The sequence below is a fragment of the Fundulus heteroclitus genome, unplaced genomic scaffold, assembly GCF_011125445.2.
Source record: "Fundulus heteroclitus isolate FHET01 unplaced genomic scaffold, MU-UCD_Fhet_4.1 scaffold_42, whole genome shotgun sequence".
Taxonomy (NCBI): Eukaryota; Metazoa; Chordata; class Actinopteri; order Cyprinodontiformes; family Fundulidae; genus Fundulus; species Fundulus heteroclitus.
In genome coordinates, this window is record NW_023396835.1 from 2,800,131 (window position 1) to 2,820,643 (window position 20,513).

A 20,513-nucleotide genomic window follows, 5' to 3' on the forward strand; every position below is an offset into this window, starting at 1 on the left:
AGCCGATGAGAACCCCGTGCTCCTTCCGGTCTCAAGGTTTTCACAATAAGAGCAGGGTGCGAAAAGCGTCAATTTCCCCCCAACAACAAAGTTACTTCCTGATTTTGTATTTATGTTTAACCATACAGCAAGTAAAACATTTAATTCGAATACTAAAAAAAAAAAAAAAAACACATGATTAACTATAACTCAAATAAAAGTGAAAACGTGAAGACAATTAACTGGTAGTTACACATTTATAAGATACAAACTTAAAATTGTATGACTCAAAGCCAGTTTTTTTCCATAATCATAGTTATGTAATAAAGCCAAATTTTACGTTACAAAGCAATAACTGCAACTCTATCTCATAATCACAACTTTCATTCTGCCATTAAATATCGGGAACCATTTTTTCCCTTTCAGTTGGCAGAACAGAGATCCAGCGCAACTTAATTTCACCAAAGTAAAAATGTATAATGCAAATAAAACTAGACAGGAAAAGTTTTTTTTTTTAAATAGTGACCTATCAATCAAAAGGTTTGTACTTGATTATTGGATTAAATTTCAAATTAAGATTCAGATTTTTGCGTTTTGTAGAGCTGTCACAATGTGCAGAGCAGCATTATTTATAGAGGGACATGCCTGGTAAAGATGTGAGAAAAGAGCTGCTGATGATGTGTAAGAAGATTAATGAGGTGTGTGGTAGCAGTGAGGCAGTTTCAGCCAGGTTAATTTGGTGATCTCTTTTGAGCTACAGTACCTATAAAAACTATTCCCACTCCCTGGACATGTTTTTCATGTTTTGTTGCCTCATAACCCGCTATTAAAATGGATCTCCTTTACAGATCATGCCAAACAGCTTTGAAGATGTTAGATGAAGCAGAAGTCACTTGAGTCCAGGCGTTTCTTTATTCGGCTTCCTTGTCAAGGAGTATTCCACAACAGAAGACTCTACAGAAAACATCGCTGTGGTTTGATCCAGAGAACGCCGAGTACTCTCCGATCCACACACAAATAAACGAGCTGTTCGGCATGAAATTTTGGAGAAAGATTTGATTTCTGACATCATCATGTAACTCTGATAATCAAGCGTTTCATAGCTGTTCTTGGGTCTCTGCTTCTGTCTCGGGAGCAAAGGCAAATAACTGATAATATAGTCGGGTTGTTGGTTTCAGTCCGTGTTTATCTGCGATCTTTGGTGCCCGACTTCCTCTTGCCGGACAGCAGGTGTTTGGGTTTGAGGTCGAACACGTGTCTGTCGGACTCTCCCTTCCTGGCCTGCCGGTTCATGTCTCTCTGGGAGTTCTTCATCATCCTCTTCGCCTTCTTCACCATCTGAGAAACACCCAACGCGAAAACGACAATAAGTTTCCAACTTCAAAATCGATTTTCCTGAACTTTTTAGTGCATCGTTGATTTTTGGCTTTCAAACAGAAGATTGTTTTTTCCCCCCTCTGCTGGAACGCCAAACATGATTAGATGCTACGCCGTCACACACCTTTCCATCGCGTAAGCCGGACTGGTCTCGCGGAGGACGGGACGCGCTCTGGCTGCGGGTTCTGGAGGTGGGAGGAGCCGAAGCTTCGCGCTGGCGTTTCCTGGTGGCGCTGCGGGAGCGTCGGGCCTGCAGGGCGTAGTGGCTCTGAAAACACAAAGGACCAAAAAACGCTCAAACGTGTTCGTCATCGGCACAAATAAACTTCTGCTTGAAATGCAAAAACAAAAAAATCCAATTTTCCATAAGTTTAATAGGAAAAAACAGCATTAGGGTCTCACAACACAGCGGCCTCTACAGTTAAATAGCAATCCTGGTAAAAGATGAATAAAAAGCCTTAAGATTAATTCCCCAGCATAATCTCACACCAAAAGAAAACCTAACTTTTAACTTCAGTTAATTTATTCAGAGGATAAATATCTAGATAAAGCTTTTTTTTAAATCACTGACACTATAAACCTTGACGCTACTCATAATGTGTAAAAAGCTCTTAAATAAGTTCATCTTTCAGCACAGCTGCATAATCACACACTACAAAAAATAAAAAAACAATAGCCTTAATGTGAAATTATTTATTCAGTGCACAAAATAATCCTAAATGATTTAATAGTGTTGGGGCTATGTGTTGTTTTTTTAATATAATAATAATAAATCTGTGCTGTAGGTATTGACAAAATTAAAGATTTTGCGGTGTTTTAAAGTGATATTTGCTACTTTAAACTGACTCGACTTCTCAGTTATTTTCTGCTTTTGGTTTTCTAACAGAGAATTCATTAATATTTCAGCTGCTGACACCATAATCACAGCATCACAGGTCATTAATCTGTTAATTGTTGCCGTTTGTGTACAGGTTTCTGGAGGCCGTGTAGTTTCAGCCATTTTTAGCGTTGCAGCTTTCCTCCTGTAGCCATTTCCTTACTTCTGAAGATCAACAAACATTTCACTAACATGAGCAGAATTCTTTCCTGTCTTTCCCATTTTGAGGAGTTAGCCAAGTTATGTGGACCTCTGTGCTTTGCCACATTTATTATAGCACAGGGAACCTTGTTAGTCATGAAGTGACAATTATAAGCTCAGCAACACGCTGATCCATTAAAAAAGTCTAAATCAACAGTTCTACGTTTCCACATATCCACCATTAACAGAAAACTCTGCAGCAATTAGATGTTTTACTTTAGTATTATAAAGGTCTGTATTTAGCTTTAAACCACATAAATGAGCCGATGTTTTACTCTATAGCCTCATAACAGCTATAAATCCTTGTGGAGTTCAACATTGAATACATATTGAGCAATATCCTATTCCAGGTTTTTGCTGATGTCCATTTATTGTTTCAGTTTTTAATTCCATTGTAAACATATAAAAGCCTAAAAAAAAAAAAAAAAAAAAAAAACACCAAATAATTCAGGTGTATCCTGTTATAATGAATGCTTTTAGGATTCAGGTGCTTACAGACTCACTTCCATACAGAAACCTATATTATTATCTTCTCCTGTCACTTTATACATGTTGTATTAATTAAAAATGTATATTCTTCAGTGATGTATCGAGGCTTTGGTTGTTTGTATCTTAATACTTTATCAGCTGGTTTTGCTGTTCTTTTTATCTTTGCAGGTGAAGAAGCAGACTGAGGATGTATCGTTCTCTCCCTTTTCTGTCCTCTTTTACTGTTTCTCCCTTTTTTCCCCTTTACCTTCTTGTTATAGAGTCTATATAAGATAAAATATTTCCTGCATAAATCATAATAAAGCTTCTTGCATGTATAAATCAAACGGAGCAATATGGCGGAAGCTAAAATCCATTGGGCTCTTTTTTTTGGCATTAAGACAATAATTCTTATTGCCACATTGCCAGACAGGACACTGTTAAAAAATAAAATAAAAATAAAAATAAACCAGTTTTACCTACTAAGTTATTGTTTTTTCCTGTCGTTTTCCCCCTTTATTTTCCTAGTTTTAAATGAAGCTAGAGACTTTAAGGTCAGATGAAAGCTGTAATATGTCAGAAATCTAAAAATAAAAATCTGTTGGGCTCTTTTTTTGGCATTAAGACAATAATTCTTATCGCCACACTGCCAGACAGGACACTATAAAAAAAAAATAAAAGTAACTTACATCGTTCTTGTCGTTCATGTCCAGGCCGAGGTTACTCATCTCCTTCTCCAGCTTCTTCTTTTCAACCTTTGCAGGAAAACAATAAATAAATAATTGAACATGTTCATCTCACATTGGAGAAATTCACTTTTGCATCTTAACCCTAACCCCCTGGGGAGCAATCACGGGTTAAGGGTCTTGCTCAGGGACCCAGAGTGCAGGCAGTGGGGATCAAACCGGGTACTTGCATCCTTCTCAGACGGCTCTACCCACCAGGCCAACACCTCCCCTTCAATTAGCTTTAATCTAAACGTTTGCAGACATCATGCTCTCACCTTGGTGGCCGTTCTGGGCATGCGGGGTCCGTGTACGTCCTTCTCCTTGGACTCCAGCACCAGGAGCTGCTTCTTCTCCCGGATCTGCTTGGCCAGGGTGCGGATCTCCTGCATCTCTTCGTCCTCGCTCTCCTCGTCCGATTCGTACTCCCCGGCTCGCTCCTTCAGCTCCTCCTCCTTCTCCAGCTCCTCCAGTTTCTGTGGTGAAAAGCGGAAATCTCCATAATCCTCGGACGGTTGTGTGAGTTATCAATCAGAACCAAACTAAAAGAAAACTTCTCCTGTTGCTGCTGAAGCATTTCAGGTCAAAATGAAGCCAAAACTTTGTATTCCAGGCAAAAACCCAGAGATTAAATGAAAAAGATGACCAGAAACAAGATTTTGACAGATGATAAAGAGCTTTCTTTTTATTTTTTAGGTTTTATTTTTTCTCTAATATTTTCCAGATTTAAACTCACCCTCATAATGTCGGGGTCGATGTAATCTGCAACATTGTGGCCCTCCCACACTTCAGGGATCTTATCGTGCTTCTCGTCCTCGTTCATCAGATCCCAGTATTCTGTAAAATAATACAAATAAAACAGTGTAAAGAAATAAAAAAAGCAGCTACCACCTACAGATGCGTGTGTGGGGGGGGAAGGTTTCTTACTCTGGAGGTCCAGGATGTAATCGTCACCGAGCTCCAGCTCCAGATCTCTCTCCTGGAAGAGGAAACATGAAAAGGTTTAATATCCTGGAATCAAATCTGTTCCTCACGGTTCTGCACCAGCTCGGGTTTCCTTATTATTTATCTATAATCTTCTTCGGTTATAGCAAACAAGTTCACTTCTCTCTTTTTTTTTTTTTTTGGTTGCCTTGATCAGAAAGTGAATTGACAGAAAAAAAACATGGCAGAGACCGGAAGTCGGACCTGGATCAGCCAGGAATGAGTCCTCCATCAACCCTCATACACCCATAGCACCTCCTATCTAACTCGTGGGCTTCCACGGTTCTAGGTCCATTTTGAGTTGCTTTTTATTCTCTTCATTCAGTCTTTTATCGACTTTTTATCACTTTCATGCAGAAGATATTCGGCTGTGTGTCTTTTAAGCCTAGTCCACTGTCTCTCTCTGATTGGTGACGGCGTTCTACCAAAACCAAGCAGACTGAGATCATAGCTCCTAACCTGACTCTAGCCAGATTGATATCGCTCCGCCTAGCTTCACTCACATACATCTGGGACATCTCACATAGAGAGTGATTTCTCCAACCAATTTTATGGTCTAGCCAATCAGGACGCAGGGCTGGAGTTTCATAGATGTGACGTAGTGGAGAAGCGACCGTGACGTGAGACTGTTTTGATAGCAATGGCGGCTAGCATTGAGGAAGCAAGCGTTAGCATTGATGCTGCTATTTCTTCCATGTTGTCCAATCTACCTAATATTGTTTCATTAAAAGAACATCAGAGAACGCCTCTGAAGGCTTTTGTTGGCTGTTCTGTTTTGTTTTTTCCTGCGTCGCTCTCATCAGCGTCACGGGTTAGCTTCGGTGTGAGTGGTTGAAATAGCACGTCGATAAAGACGACAGACAAGTGGCTTATCCCTAGCCTCGTGAGACCATCCTGATCTCGCGAGGTTTCAAGGTTTCACTCGCAGATCAGTCTGGATACTCTCCGTTAAAGAAAATTTGGAGCCGTTCACCAAACGAACGTCCAATCAGCGTTGGCTTTGAGGCGGGTTGAGGTGTGACGCAACGGGAAGCGCGTCAGTTCAGTCTAAAGAACATGGTGGCTTCAGCCGATGAAACTAGCGTTAGCGCGGCTATCGAGCAAGTTTTATCGGAATTAAAGAGTATTTCTTCACTGAAAGAAGAGCAAAACACTGCTCTGGAGGCTTTTCTCAGAGGAAAAGATGTTTTTGCTCTTCTCTCGACTGGTTTTGGCAAGAGCTTGTGGTTGTGTTAGTGCGTCAAATGCTTCGTTGATCTGATTGGTTTATTTGGCCCGTCTATCACCAACATAGGCCAATCAGCTAACCAGTATTTTCGCCCCTTCCCAAAATTACTTCAACGGAAGGTTTCCAGATGGATATGCGGAGCAAATCCATCTGGCAGAGTCAGGTTAGCTTATCCAATCATATGCAAGGATTTTTGATAAGGCCCAGCCTTCTGAAACGCCATTCCTATGGATCAGTTCCAGATGGATGTAAGTGGAGCTAAGTGGAGCGACATTCATCTGGCTAGGGTCAGGTTACATAGATCCTCCTGAGCTTCACAGAAATCAGTCTTCTGTCTTTTTGTGCAACTCACTTCTTCCCTGTTTCGTTCCGTGTTTTTACATTTAAACAACATTTGTAAAGTAGTCTCCTGAACTGAATCCATGTTTTTGGATTATTTCAATGTGGATAATCCCTCCTTTAATGCCTCCAAAGCCCCGCAGACACTCAGACTGTCACGCTGACTGATGACAGAGAACGAGCCGCTCCTCCTACGTACCAGCTTGCGTTTGGGCGTGTCCACCTGCATGGCTTTCTTTCTGTTCAGCGCTCCCTCTGGGATGAAGGGCGGTCGGTCCTGGAAATCAGAAAGCAGCTTTAGCCTGCAGCCTCCTCGGGTCAGGCTGATAACCACGGCTCGGTTCTGGCATACCTTCTCGTCCCTCTTGGCGGGCATGGCCAGGTGCAGCCTGTTGAGCACGTCGTGGACCTTCTTGCCTTTTATCTTGGTGCTGACGCGGTGAGCCAGGAGCTGGTCGCAGGCCTGAGAAGCAGAGCGCCGTCACAAACCGCGCGTACCCCCACCCCAGAGGGTCAGAGCGAGCCCCGCCCGTCGCCGGCTCTCACCTCGGTTTTCACCCGGATGACGCCCTCCTCCGTCAGCGTGCTCGTCTCGATGACGGGGACGCCCTCTGCAGAGAGGTCTGCGAACATTTTCTGACGGCAGGAGCAGAGAGAAAACCGTCAGGAGGACCCAGCAGCTTCGCTTCGCCGATGAGTTTGAAAACGGCGGGAACTCACCTGGTTCTCCTCCGACAGCTCGCTGATCTTCTTCACGTCGCATTTGTTCGCCACGACAATTAAAGGCTGCAGGAAAAGCACAACAGGATTCAGATTTCAGTTTCGGTTCATCCAACAGAACATCGCTCGGGTCCAGACGGCTCCGGGCGCCGTTCTGTGAACTTTAGCTCTCGCTGCAGGTCTGGACCGGTCACCATCCTCCAGTGTTGTAGTCAAGTCATTATGCCTCGAGTCCGAGTCATTAAAAAAAATCAGAGTCGAGTCGCTATTGATCAAGTCGAGTCCAAGTTCCGCACTAAAGTAAGCATAGCCTACATGGTTTTAAACTAAAAAAAAAATCCACACTCCACCACATTGCACTAATAATTTAGATATTAGAATATAGCTTATAGTTAGAGTGGCTCATACCCTGAGCTATCTCTATAGTTGTGCTGTGATAGGCCTAGGCTGCTGGAGGACATCAGGGTCTAATTTTCTCACTCTACTGATTTCTACTGTTCTTCAGTTTTGCATTGTATTACATTGAAATGACTGTCGTCATTTCAGCTTTTAACTTTTGCTCTCTCTCTTTTTCTTCATAGTAGGTACACCTGGTCTGGCGTTCTGTTAACTGTGACATCATCCAGAGAAGACGGCTCACCCGCTACTACCATCTAATGTAAAACAGATTACTAGATCAATGTGTGCTTCTGTGCTTTTTTGTCTCTCTTGTTGTGTCTCTGCTCTGTCTTCTGTAACCCCAGTCGGTCGAGGCAGATGACCGTTCATACTGAGCCCGGTTCTGCCGGAGGTTTTTCCTTCCCGCTAATGGGTGGTTTTTCTTCCCACTGTCGCTTCATGCTTGCTCAGTATGAGGGATTGCAGCAAAGCCATGTACAATGCAGATGACTCTTCCTGTGGCTCTACGGTTCCTCAGGAGTGAATGCTGCTTGTCGGGACTTTGATGCAATCAACTGGTTTCCTTATATAGGACATTTTTGACCAATCTGTATAATCTGACCCAATCTGTATAATATGATTGAACTTGACTTTGTAAAGTGCCTTGAGATGACATGTTTCATGAATTGGCGCTATATAAATAAAATTGAATTGAATTGAATCATACACCAAATAATATTCTAATGACATATTAAAACTATAGCCTAATGATATAAAAAGAAGTCGAGTTTTTTTTCTCAATTTCCGAGTCAGAATGATCTGAATGTAGGAGTCCGAGTCCAAGTTCAAGTCACGAGTCTCTAAATTTAGCTAATGACTCGGACTCGAGTACTACAACACTGCCTTCCTCTAATAATCACACGTGGATTGGGTTTAGGTCGTTGTTTTAGTCCACCCAAATCAGCAGCGATCAACAAATTATTTATTATTCAACAAAACAAAACCACACAGAACTAAAGAGCCGGTGACGGGATTCAGCTTCTGAACAGAAACAGAAACAATTAATGATCCAACGAGCATCTCCTCCCAGATCTCTGAGCTCCAACCTGGTGCCGTCAAACGGACCCAAACATGACGTCCTGTTGGGTCCAGGCTAAGGCTGAACAATTTTGGAAAATAATCTAATTGCAATTTTTTTTCCTAATATTTCGATTTAATGCGATTTTTTTTCCAGTTTAATTTATCATGTCTTTTTAAACATATACAAACAATAAATCAACTTGTTTCCTCGCTGTGCAGATTAGGTGCTAAAAGACCCGCAGCATCTAAACTCAGAGCAGAAATGATTTCGTTCTGCCTAAAATATATTTCAACCAAAATTGCAGTTTTGACTTTTCTCTGCGTTAAGCACAAGCAACAAAAATGGCCTCTAAATAAAGACGTTTGTAAACAAGGACTATTTAAAACAAGAACTTTTAATGGTTTTATAAATCAGAATATTATTCAAGAGAACAGCTTTTAATTGATTTGGACATCAATCCTTATTGAACATAAAGTGCAACCAACAAACAAGTCTATGTATTAAACTGATTGACCTGTACTTAATGCTATATATGATTATAAAAACTGTAAAACAAGTAATAAAATTAGATTATCTCACTGCTGCAACTGTCTTTCCTTCCATGTGGAGGCAAACCCACTTTAAACATTTTACTGACACCTAAAGGACGTGTCTAATTCCCTAATTGTTACATAGACAAAAATTGCAGACTCTGCGATTTGGAAATTGCGTTTTTTTTAAATCACGATTATATTGAAAATGCGATTAATTGTTTAGCCCTAGTCTAGGGCCGTGCAGTGTGGAGGCAGGTCAAAGGTGCCAATCCCTTCGTCCTCCAGGATCCACCTGCAAAGTTTTGCTGCTGGGTTTCAGTCACCAGGATGAAACCCAGGACCCACAGCAGCAGAGAAAGCTCTAAGAACTTCACCCTGATACCTAACGTCAGCCGTGGTGCCGTCAGGTATCCATGGAGATGCCTCCTCAGACCCACACCGCTACGCACATCGTCATCGTCACTGATTTACTAATCTCAGCGTAATTTTGACTATTGTCAGCGTTGCTGAAAAATTCGCCGGTTGGAGTTGCTGACTTCTTATGTCTCCCGGGCCGACCGTGGAAGAAGCTGTGACTGAATAAGTGGCCTTACCAGATTAAATCTCTATTTTAGTCTTGGATTGTGTGACATAAATGTCTAAATAAATGCAACTTATAGTCTAATAAATATGGGGTTCTTCCAGCATGGTGTAACCTCGTGTTTGAGGTCGGGTTAGTTCTGCATTTTCAGAGAAACGGAGCCGACGTGCACCTCAGCAGGACAAGAGTCCAAACTTCCACTCTACATGTTGCTTAATGATTTTTCTAAAAACCGGAGCAGGAGCTGATCGTTCAGTCTGCGGCAGAGACGGAGGACAGACACAGACACAGACAGCGGAGCCATTTAACCGCAGCCAGCGGTCTGACCTTGTTGGCGAACAGCGGGCGGATGTTGTTGAACAGCTCCAGCTGCTCCTGCAGCGTGTGGCCGCACTGCTCCGACGGGTCCATGACGTAGAGCACCGCCGCCCGCAGGTGGGCCAGCGCCGTGATGGCCTGCATCTCGATGGTGTTCCTCTCCTCCAGCGGGTGGTCCAGGATGCCCGGCGTGTCCACCACCTGCACACAGACCCAGCTGAGCTCTTCTGCGCCGCTCCGGCAGCTTTTTCAGCCTCAGGATCACCGAACGCCGGGTCTTACCTGCCAGCGGAGGTACCGATAGTCCATGTGACCCACGAACAGAGACTTGGTGGTGAAGGCGTACGGCTGCACGTCGACGTCCGCCCTGGTCACCTGCAGGGGGGGGGAGAAGGTCGGTTCACGGGGTTCTCGCCTTAAACAGGAACGTCGGAGCCGGGCGGGGCGGATCTCACCTTGTTGATGAAGCTGGACTTCCCCACGTTGGGGTAGCCGCACAGCAGCAGGGTCCTGGTGTTCGGGTCGATGCTCGGCAGACGGGACAGATGCTGGCGCACTGTGTGGGCCCGGAGCAGGAAGAAGTTTAACAAACGTCACCAAAAAAACGGGGAAAAAAACCAACAGGACAAGCTAAAAATAATAAAAAAGAATAATCTGAGGTGCAGGCGGATTATTTCCACCTTGTTCCAGATATTCCAGGCTGGATTTCTGCCTCTTCAGGATGGTGCACATCCGACCCAGAGCGGCCCTCTTCAGCTGCTTGCAGCGATACATGGAGTCTCCGTACTTCATCAGACGCACGTAATCCTTGGCAACACTGGACGATTCAGAGAGGAAACGCCTTCAGAATAAAGTCTCTGGGACTCAGATTACACCCAGACCCTCTGCTACACTTAAAGGAACCCGTACACTGCAAAAAGGGAACTAAAAATAGGTAAAATCCTCTTGAAATTAGTGTAATTTTCATTGATTTGAGCTGGTAAATCATACTATTTGCCAATGGAATAAGATTTTTACACTTAAAATGAGAACAGTTCATCTGCATCATCTTATTCCAAGTGCAGGATGTCTAATTATCTTATTTTAGGGGTAGAAATTCTCATTCCATTGGCAAATAGTCTTATTTAGCTGCTCAAATTAAGGAAAAATATACATATTTTAAGAAAATTGTACTTATTTTTAGTGCCCTTTTTGCAGTGTAGAGCAGGGATCACAAACTTTTTACAAGTCAAGAGCTACTTCATCGTTACTTAACTTATTATTAACTTATAACTTCTTAACTTTATGTAAGATGAACTAGGCCTGGACGTAGGGCTGGGCGATAAATCGATTGAATCGATTAATTCAAATTTACAATTCTTTAAGATTTCATTTTTGGAAAATCTGGATTTTATTTTGCCAATACACTCATTGGGTTTCCATGAAGAGAACAGCATGTGATGCTGAATATATGTTTAGGCAAAATTATTGTCAAAATATTGTTAAGTGGAAACTTTTTTTACCATAATACGAGGTACTTCATTTACTTATTTACTTTTTTTTAACTTAGTTTGATGTTCACAAATGCAGTGAAGCCTGTTTTTAGCTCAATGTGTAATACCACTAGCAGCAAATGTTTTGTTATATTTTCATTGTTTATAATGGCACGGAAATGTTGACATAAAAAGCAAGGTTTTAAAATAATTTCTTTTTATGAAACAAAAAGGAGGAAAAAAATCGATTAATCGGATTTGGTATGATAAAATCGGAGATTTAATTTTTAATCCATATCGCCCAGCCCTAGCTGGACGTTAATTTATTAACCATATATATCAATTGATAGACATGTGGATCAATAGGGGGAATAATAAGGTCAATAAAAAGTTAAATAGAACATTTTTCCTTCCTGTTGCATTCTAGCCATGTAGGTTAATACTACAGTCATTACATCCTCCCAGCCAATCACAACGCACACCTAGGAACGCTCCATCACCAAGCCCCGCCCCCTTCAAAGAGTTCAGAGAGCACGAGTATTTTTTTTAAGACTTACAGTTTTGGTAAAATGTTGGTTGAATAAAGGGTTGAGTTTGAATTCAGTGTTTATGTACGGCACAAATTGTCCAGGTCTGCACTTAAAATAGACGTTTGAGATTTATTTTAATAATTATCGATATCGATCAATATGATTTAAATTTTTTAGATGTCCTTTTTTTGTATCGTCCAGCCCCAATATAAACATGTTTTTAATGCTTTTTATCATTTTAAATCTATATCAATACAAGTACGATAAAAATTTTCTTTACGATATTTTTGTTCTTTTTATTGTAGGTTCATTACCATAAATTACCTTTCGTTAAAATAGCTTATTGTGTATCCAATGAGCAAGATTAAATCAAGATAACTTAGATGGAGTTTGTTGTTGCTGAACAAAGTGTGATTAGAATCAAGCTAAAAACAATAAACCTGGGTGAAGATTCAAGGGGCCAAAAAATATATATTGAAAAAATAAAATTACTAACCCTTACAATCTTATCATTAAACAAACTAGATGGCTTTTCTTTAGGAACGGGATGTAATAATGATTGCAGATAAAGGCTAAAGTGTTTTATATAGTTGCCTTATGGAAATATGGGCTTCCAGTTTGCCATTATTTTGTGCTTGATTGGATAAAAAAAATTGATCGGAAATAGAGGATATTTTCAGCAATAAAAGTGAATTTCAGTCAGTCTTTCTTTGAAGACACTTGCTGTAATTTAAGTGATTTTAAGGCAGATTTTGGTGCATCAAAGTCTGCATTTGAGTAAAAGTCATTGTTTACCATGAAATTACAGACAATGTAAAAAAGCAAGGTTATTAAAAGACAATTACTTTGTGTTGTACCGTTTTACATTGTAAGATTTTAACTTTACTTTAATAAATTTGCTCTAAATAAAGCTAAAAAAGCCATTATCTGCATCAACATTTGTGCTGGTGGGATAAACCTTTTTTGAATTGCCATCGGGGGCCGCACAGAATCAGTCCAGGGGCCACAAATGGTCCCCGGGCCACACTCTGGACACCCCTGCTGTAAAGAGATTGAAAGAAACCAACTTATGTACTAAAGCCAACCTGCAAGCTGATACCATCAACTGTGATTTTAGCTCCTGGCGGCAAAATCTTAAAAAGGCTTGATTTTACGTCGCAAAGCCGAATTCAAATTTCAGCGGGTCATCGTCATCAAAAGCAAGCAAAGACCGTATGAGGTTAAAACGACTCAATGTATGTCCAATAAAAGTGGGATCAGTCGCTGCAAAAAGCTGAATGTTACACAGAACTCAGAAAAAACCCGATTAATGTGCTGGAGGACCTTCAGGACAAGTTTAAAAGATCCGAGGGAATCTCTGGATCACAGAAGGAAAGCAAAGAAACAAAGAGAGACCTTTGAAGCCCGTGGTATGATCTGATTAAACCTACTTATCGATCAGGTTCCTGGCGATGTTGATCTGACCCAAGGCCAGCTTGTAGTGGTCTTTGTCATACAGCACATTCATCAGATCAGCATAAAACGGGTGGATGTCCTGGAGACACAAAAAAAAAAAAACAAGAGACCATCAGAAATCAGGCCAGAATCACGACACTGCACAAAGGAGCAGCCAAATTTAGAGCCTTACGTCGAGTTTGGGGAAGTCGGTGAGGATCTGCGTGAGCCGGTCGTGGTAGTTCTGCTGCGTGAACTTCACCTTCCGCATGTAGAAGTGTCGGATGCGGTGGATCTGGTAATGCTTGTGAATCACCGTGGGCGTCTTCCTTTGGGTCTTGGACAAAGTGATGTCGATGAATTCCTGCGGGCATGGAGAGGAGACGTGACTCGTGGGTCTGAGACCTCAGACCGAACACCGGTTGTTCGGTTTTCAGAACCAGGGAACATTTCTGAAAACCCATCACAGCTCACACGATCCAACAGGGCACTGACGCTGAGTTTTCTACTCAAAATCAGCCAGAAAACCGCCTAGATAACAAAGAATAACAACAAAAGTCCCAAAATCTAGAGTCTAAAGCTGGTTTAAAACGCCCCACTGCAGTCTTAGTCGTTCCTTAAACGAACTCCTCACAGGTTGAGAGAAATAAACACTCATTCTAACTGTTTTAGTAAAAGACAGACTAAAAATAAAACTTTACTCCATGTGGTTTAAATGTTTTGCTCTAAACATTTAATTACTAAGCATTCAGGACACTTTTATTTACATTATTCTAAACTAAATCGGTTTAGATTAGTTTGCTGCTTTTTCCTCACTTGTTTATAACCATACATATGTTGATTTATCTTATTTCCTCATTAAAGGTCCAGTAATCACAGGTTTTCTCTCTGATCGCCAACAAAATGTTAATATAGTTGCTGATTCCACAAATTTCCACAATCTACCCTTGAAAGTCACGGTTTCCCCCCCTAGATAATAATAAATCTCCTGTAAACTGTAGATTTTAGCCTCTGGGTTGTATTTTAAAAGCTCGGTGAGCTGCCGCAGTAAAACACGTGTTTTCCTCCCGTGTTTTCTTTCCCCTCTTTCGATAATTTCCCGCGGCGACTCGAGCGGAAATGGTCTTAAACAGAAGAAACCGAGTAAGAATAAAACTCACCTTGGCGGTGGGAACCACCATAATCTTTTTAAAGTTATAAAGTGCCATTTTGTCGGGACACGTTTAGGTCCACGGACGGCACGGAGAAGAGAACGGAACCGGAAAAGACGTCAAAACAGAGAGTCGTGGAGAAGTTTTCTTTCTCTCCACATCGCCCTCTAGCGGCAGGAGACACGCACAGCACCGGGAATTCTAAAATATCTTATCAGTTTAAAAACCAATAAATCCTTATGGGGGCAAAATGTGTACGCTAAAAATGCTTCGACCTGCATAGCTTTATTTCATCTTTTATTTTTTTAAGCTGCATCTCTACTCAGAGAAGTTTCTGTTGAGTCAAAGGCTTTCCCTTTTATATTGTGTAGTTTGGCCTTCAGGATTTTTTTTAACAAGGAAACGTTTCAAGGACTCAATAAACAATATTTTCATAATTAAAAGCAGTGCTTTCATCGAACAATGCACATATACTCGACCCTATCATCAGGATGTTAAAAAAATAAAATAATTATAATAATAATAATTATTATTATTGTTATTATTAGTATAATAATAATAATAATAATAATAATAATAATAATAATAATAATAATAATAATAATAATAATAATAATAATAATAATAATAATAATAATAATAAAGGACTAAGCTGAGACAACGTGGGGCACCTTGTGTTCTGTGGATTCCTGCTAACTTAAGCATTTAGTTATTTTAGAAATAAGATTTAGAGTCTTTAAAAGCAGAATCCCTTCCAATGTAAATGTAAATTAAAGTTTTGTTACCAATTTCTTCCTGTTATGAAGAAATGTTCTTCTGCACTGTTGCTCTGTGCTTGCTCTGGCTAACTGAACAGCTTTTGCAGTCTATTGGTTTCCTTAGTTAAGAAAATAAACAATCGCCTTTGACTGTTCAAAATTGCCTTTTAGTTGATCCAACAAGACTTTATTGGACTAAATCGGATTTTAACAATGGACTAAATCTGATTTTAACAATAACAGCAAAACAAATATTTAAACTGTATATTAATTCTTTCACACTGAGATGTTTCAGATCATGAAACACCTTTTCTGATATCAAGCAAAGGTAGCCTGGGGGGAAAATGTTTGAATTAATTAAAGGAAAAAAAAGCTCTCCAAACAAACCTGGCTCTGCGTGAAGGAGTAATTCAGTCATAATTGAGTTGTGATCAAGCACATTTTTTGGTTCAGGTTAATTTGCCACACCCAGGTCTGATTGTTGCCAGACCAGTAAATTAATTTTGAAAACCCACTTCAAAAAAATATGTCTGACAACAGGAAGTAACAACACAAGCCCCAGGCAGTTTTAAAGTCTGATTTAAAAGTAAATCCCAACATTTAACTTGTTTTTTTTTTTTACTTGCCACGTTTACATTTATTTATTTAGAATTTTAAACATGACTTTTATTACAGACTAGATATGTACAACTGGGGGTGAAAGCAAACTTTTTGTCACATAGCCAAAATCCTGTGGGCCAGAAAATATACATTAACTTCTAAAACTAAGCATTCACTATTTGTTTTACACATTATATGTTTTCATTAAACAAATAAAATAGTCTGATTTTAGATCTAAAACTCTCTGCGCATTTCCCCATTTAAAGATATTGAATTTCCAAATTATTTTGTCCTGAGCTGAAAAAATAGAAGTAAATTCAGTCTGTTCTAGGCAATAAGAGTAAAAGTGACTGGATAGTTGTTGCCCTGTCAAGTGTCAAACTAAAGAGAAGGCAAAAAGTAAATACTTTGTTTTATACATAACATCAGGGCGGGTCGATAATTCAATAACAATATATATTGATCGATAGATGTATATATCGATGATAGAAAAAAAGGGTCAATAAAAGTTCAATAGAATAAAAGTTTTCCCTCCTTTTGCATTCTAGTCATTTAGGTTAATATTAGTCGTTACATCCTCCCAACCAATAAGAAGGCAGAGCCAGGAACCAAGCTCCGCCCCCTTTAAAAGAGTTCAGAGAGCACGTTCTTTTTTACATTTTTTTTTTTCAGTAAGTTTGGTAAATAGTTGACTGAATAAGGAGTTGGTTTGAATTCAGTGTTTGCGTGTTCTATATCTAAAAGTAGGTCGCTAAGCAACAGCCCAAAACGGCCAGGGTTGCACTTCAAATATATGTTTTGAATTTTTTGATAATTATCAATATAGATCAATATGAATTCTATTTTATTAATATGCTTTTTTTCTATATAGTCCAGCCCTATGTAACATTTTACATTGTAAGTCAATTTTATTACCTCAGGAATAATTTTGCACAAATTATTCTAATTATTATTATTTTTCTAAGTCTTCATCTACATCAACTCTCTGTGCTGGAGGGGGGGGGGGGGGCATAATTTGTGTAATTCTGAAATTTCCATCAGGGTCCAACCAAAATCAGTCCAGCGGCGTTAAATGGCCCGTGGACCCCAAGTTGGACACTAAAACACGGCTGAGAAAAAAAAAAACACAAATTTCTTGCGACCCGCGCTGACCAGGAACCAGCCAATCAGAGAGCCCCGATGGTTCACAGCCACACCCACCTTCCTCGATGCGAGCGGGGCTCGCGCGTGCCCACTGCCGGTGTGAACCAATCAGGATGGCCCGCTGTTAGAACGAGGACTGAGGGTCGAGCGGAGCCCTGTGACAGCTCCGAGCTCGCTGCTGCAACCAAAGAGGGAGAAAAAGCAGAGAGGTCCCACTCTGAGGCCAGGACAGCAGCGTCTGTTTACTTCTTGCCTTTCTCTGCTCCCTCTGTAGGAAACTGGCGCTGTCAGTGACGTCACACCCAACTGAGAAGTGAGAGAAAGAGTCAAAGTCAGAAAACCTGAACCGGTGGCCTTTCTAATTGCCGGACAAATAATGCATCTGATTTTCACAGGAAGTTTAAGCTGCTATTGAGCATATCCTGTCTGTCTACATCAGAACACCAGCAGGAATTGCTAACGGTCGGTGGCCTCATGAACTACAAACTGTTTCCTATTTTATGCATTCTAACATATAGATGTTCAGTACTATGTATACCACTGTTTTAATGAACCACAGCCCAGGAGAGGCACAAATAAACTGTGTATTTGTGCAACAATCGCTACATTTTTCTACAAATTCCTCGTATGTTTACACCTGGAATATGTCTAAAGCTGATTCTGATATGCAATATCTGGCAGAACCACTGATTTTCCAAGGAGGCATTCTAATTGTCCATAATATTAATTCTATAATATTTTTTTCCATCTCTGAACTTGTACATTTTGGTGAACGAGTACAGATGACGGCTTCTGGTCAATTTGCCCCTTCGCTGAGTTGGGTCACCATTTTCTGGCTACGCATACTCACTTTGATCCTTCCTACCTCTATTTCATTTATAGTATGTACATAAGCAATGCTGTGTCAGTTTGTAGTTCTTTGTTGTGAAGTATCTTCATGAATTTATTGACAAAAATAGCAAGACAATGCCAAAATAAATTCATCTTTAATTTAATTTAAAGGTATTTCCAGAGGCGCACCGGCCACCTTACCCTGCACAAATAATTAGGTGCAGACATTGAATGGATGGATGGTATTTCCAGAAAACTTAGTAGTAGACTTTTAGTAGTTTTCCAGCTGACTTGCGTGAAACATGAGAGAATATTTCCTTTGGTCAAACCGAAATAACTAAGAGAGAACTTGTGCTGGCAGAACCTAATTCATGTGTTCATAAAGACCGAGGGGTAAACCATGGACCACCCCCACAGAGGCCAACAGGAATACAAGATTAAGAACTGTTTATAAGAGCTATTTACATTTTCCAAGTCCGTTTCCCAGGTGGGCTTTGAATCAGAATCAGCTTTAGTATGAGGAATTTGACTCTGAATCAAGTACATTCCTATTGTGAGGCATAAATGCTGAAGATTGGGCCTTGCTGTCACTGAAGTTAATTATGTGGACCTCCTGTTTTCCACCCATTGATTTTTTTAACTTTGTTTCTTTATGTGCACAGTCCTTGCAGGGCTGTGGAGTGGCCAGGACCAATCACCTGTGGTAAATGGACCGAAGACAGGGGACACCCTGGACAGGTCACCAGTCCAACAAAGAGCAATGAAGAGATGGATGCTGATCACTTCACTTCTTCGCCTTTTCATTTCTTAGAAATTTCGTCAGCTTCGCATTAGAGATCTTTTTAAATATGAAATGTAAGATTCAGTACCGACCAAACCTGAGTTTGTATCATCCGGGGAGACGTTTTGTACCGGCTTTGACAACAGTTTTTATTTCTAAGATTGTATTTACAATGTAGAGTAAGGAAATGTGGTCAAATGAATGAATGAATGAATGAATGAATGAATAAATGAATCAAACCTTTGGTTAATGTAGATGGGGGTTAGGAGGACTCCCCCTACACTGTCTGCCCTCGCCATCCTCAACCACACTGCCGTCTATGGATCACTTCTGGGTCCTGAGAACCACTTTCTTGAGACCTGACATGGTCCTCACATAGACATTGGCTCTGCTGAAAATGTTCAATGGGTCCATCCTAATACCCTTATAGAGTAAGGACTCTTTAGCCAAAGCGGAAGTGATATGATATGTGCTGTCCAAATGGTGCAGACAGTAAGGAAGGAGGTAGTAAAAGGAGCCGGTATGCTTCCTCTCACTGGCGATGTCCTTTAAAGGCGCTAAGAAGCTGTAAAGAATCCTACAATGCTTTGTGTGACATGATGTATGAGAACAGCCCACCTCATGAGAATTAACGAAAATGACCAGAGAGAAGAGAGCGCACACTTTGTAGCTCATTTTCAGAAGGCTGTAGGCCCAGATCTGACTAAATGGTAAATGGCTTGTACTTGTTTGGTGCATAGTCCAACGACTCTAAAGCACAGGTGTCAAACTCAAGGCCCGCGGGCCGAATCTGGCCCGTCGTGGTAAACTATCCAGCCCTCAAGAGCCAAAAAAAAAGGCATATCGTGTCATAGAGGCATATATTCTTTTAAAGTATATAAAGTGGCTAAAACTGTGCCTCCTATAGTGAATGTTTATTTTGTAACTGTGTAGTAACAGCATCTTGCCACTAGATGTCAGTTTTCCCCACAACACATTAAAACAACCCAGAAATGTCTAAAAGGAGAAAAAGTGATGCAGAATGATGAATTTAAAGTGTAACTCACCCCAATATCAACTTGTTTAGCAGATAAACTGGGCCTAAGGGTACTACTTTTATGTTACTTTGCATTTTTTATACTTCTATGTGAACTGGAATGAAATTATGAAATGAAAAGTATTGTCTGTAAACGTGCAACCGGCCCTTTTAATGACTTCATGACGGCAAAGTGGCCCCATATAGAAATGAGTCTGACACCCCTGCACTAAAGTGATTCACCCTACAATCAGTCATTTACACACACACACACACACACACACACACACACACACACACACACACACACACACACACACACACACACACAAAATTCCTCAAATTCAAACTTCAGAGGCAGATTGGAGAAAACTGGCCTTCCGTGTCGAAGTCCTAAAAAATAAAAAATTAAAACCACTTTTTTAAAAAGTGGTTTGAACATATCTATGTTCCTCTTAACACAGCACATACTTTTAAAAAGATTTTCATATTTTTTCCTAAATTTTTGTCATCACTGTGAAATTTTCACACATGCATTCTTTCAATGCCGAATGAGTGATATCTTAATAATGGACGATAATTCAATGACGATACAAATCGACCGATAGACGTATATTGATGATAGTAAAAAAGGGTAAATAAAAAGTTCAATAGAATAACAGTTTTCCGTCCTAATGTGTTCTAGTGACCAGGTGGCCTCTCGTTCCTGTCTCACTCACTAAGGCCCGCCTCACCCGGTTCGTAGATTTGGCAGCAAAGGAAGAAATCAATTATCAGAGACAAAACACCCGGAATATACATATATTTACTACAACTGGAATTCCAAGGGGAGACACACACCTACAACTTTGTCCTAAAATCCCATTTTAGTAAAGCACGGAGTCCACCCTCCCATGGAGGCTGCAAGCGATGTCTCCCTAAACCGCCCAAACACATGTAGGCCGGCCCCTCCACGAGTGAGTGGCTCCATACACCCTCAGTCTCTATAGTGCTTATCTTCTCACAAGCAA

The 20,513-nt window shown here is 40.6% G+C and overlaps 1 protein-coding gene across 1 annotated transcript; it reads right to left on the bottom strand.

Annotated features, from left to right (window-relative positions):
- Positions 1–868: 868 nt before the first annotated feature.
- Positions 869–14,505, bottom strand: gtpbp4 (GTP binding protein 4). Its single transcript, XM_012852440.2, has 17 exons — positions 14,385–14,505; positions 13,418–13,588; positions 13,221–13,324; positions 10,469–10,605; positions 10,244–10,344; positions 10,071–10,163; positions 9,798–9,989; positions 6,899–6,964; positions 6,725–6,814; positions 6,531–6,641; positions 6,378–6,455; positions 4,555–4,606; positions 4,364–4,464; positions 3,906–4,103; positions 3,592–3,657; positions 1,481–1,624; positions 869–1,317 (listed from the first exon to the last, which is right to left on the bottom strand). The coding sequence occupies exons 1-17, from the start codon at positions 14,430–14,432 to the stop codon at positions 1,165–1,167; spliced, it is 1,905 nt and encodes a 634-aa protein (XP_012707894.1). The 5' UTR covers positions 14,433–14,505; the 3' UTR covers positions 869–1,164.
- Positions 14,506–20,513: the final 6,008 nt, after the last annotated feature.

Coding starts and splice junctions, on each gene's coding strand:
- gtpbp4 (XM_012852440.2), bottom strand. CDS start 14,432: ATGGCACTTTATAACTTTAAAAAGATTATGGTGGTTCCCACCGCCAAG. Junction 9,990..10,070: donor ATCGGTACCTCCGCTGGCAG/GTAAGACCCGGC, acceptor GTCTGTGTGCAG/GTGGTGGACACGCCGGGCAT. Junction 4,104..4,363: donor TCGACCCCGACATTATGAGG/GTGAGTTTAAAT, acceptor TTTTCACCACAG/AAACTGGAGGAGCTGGAGAA.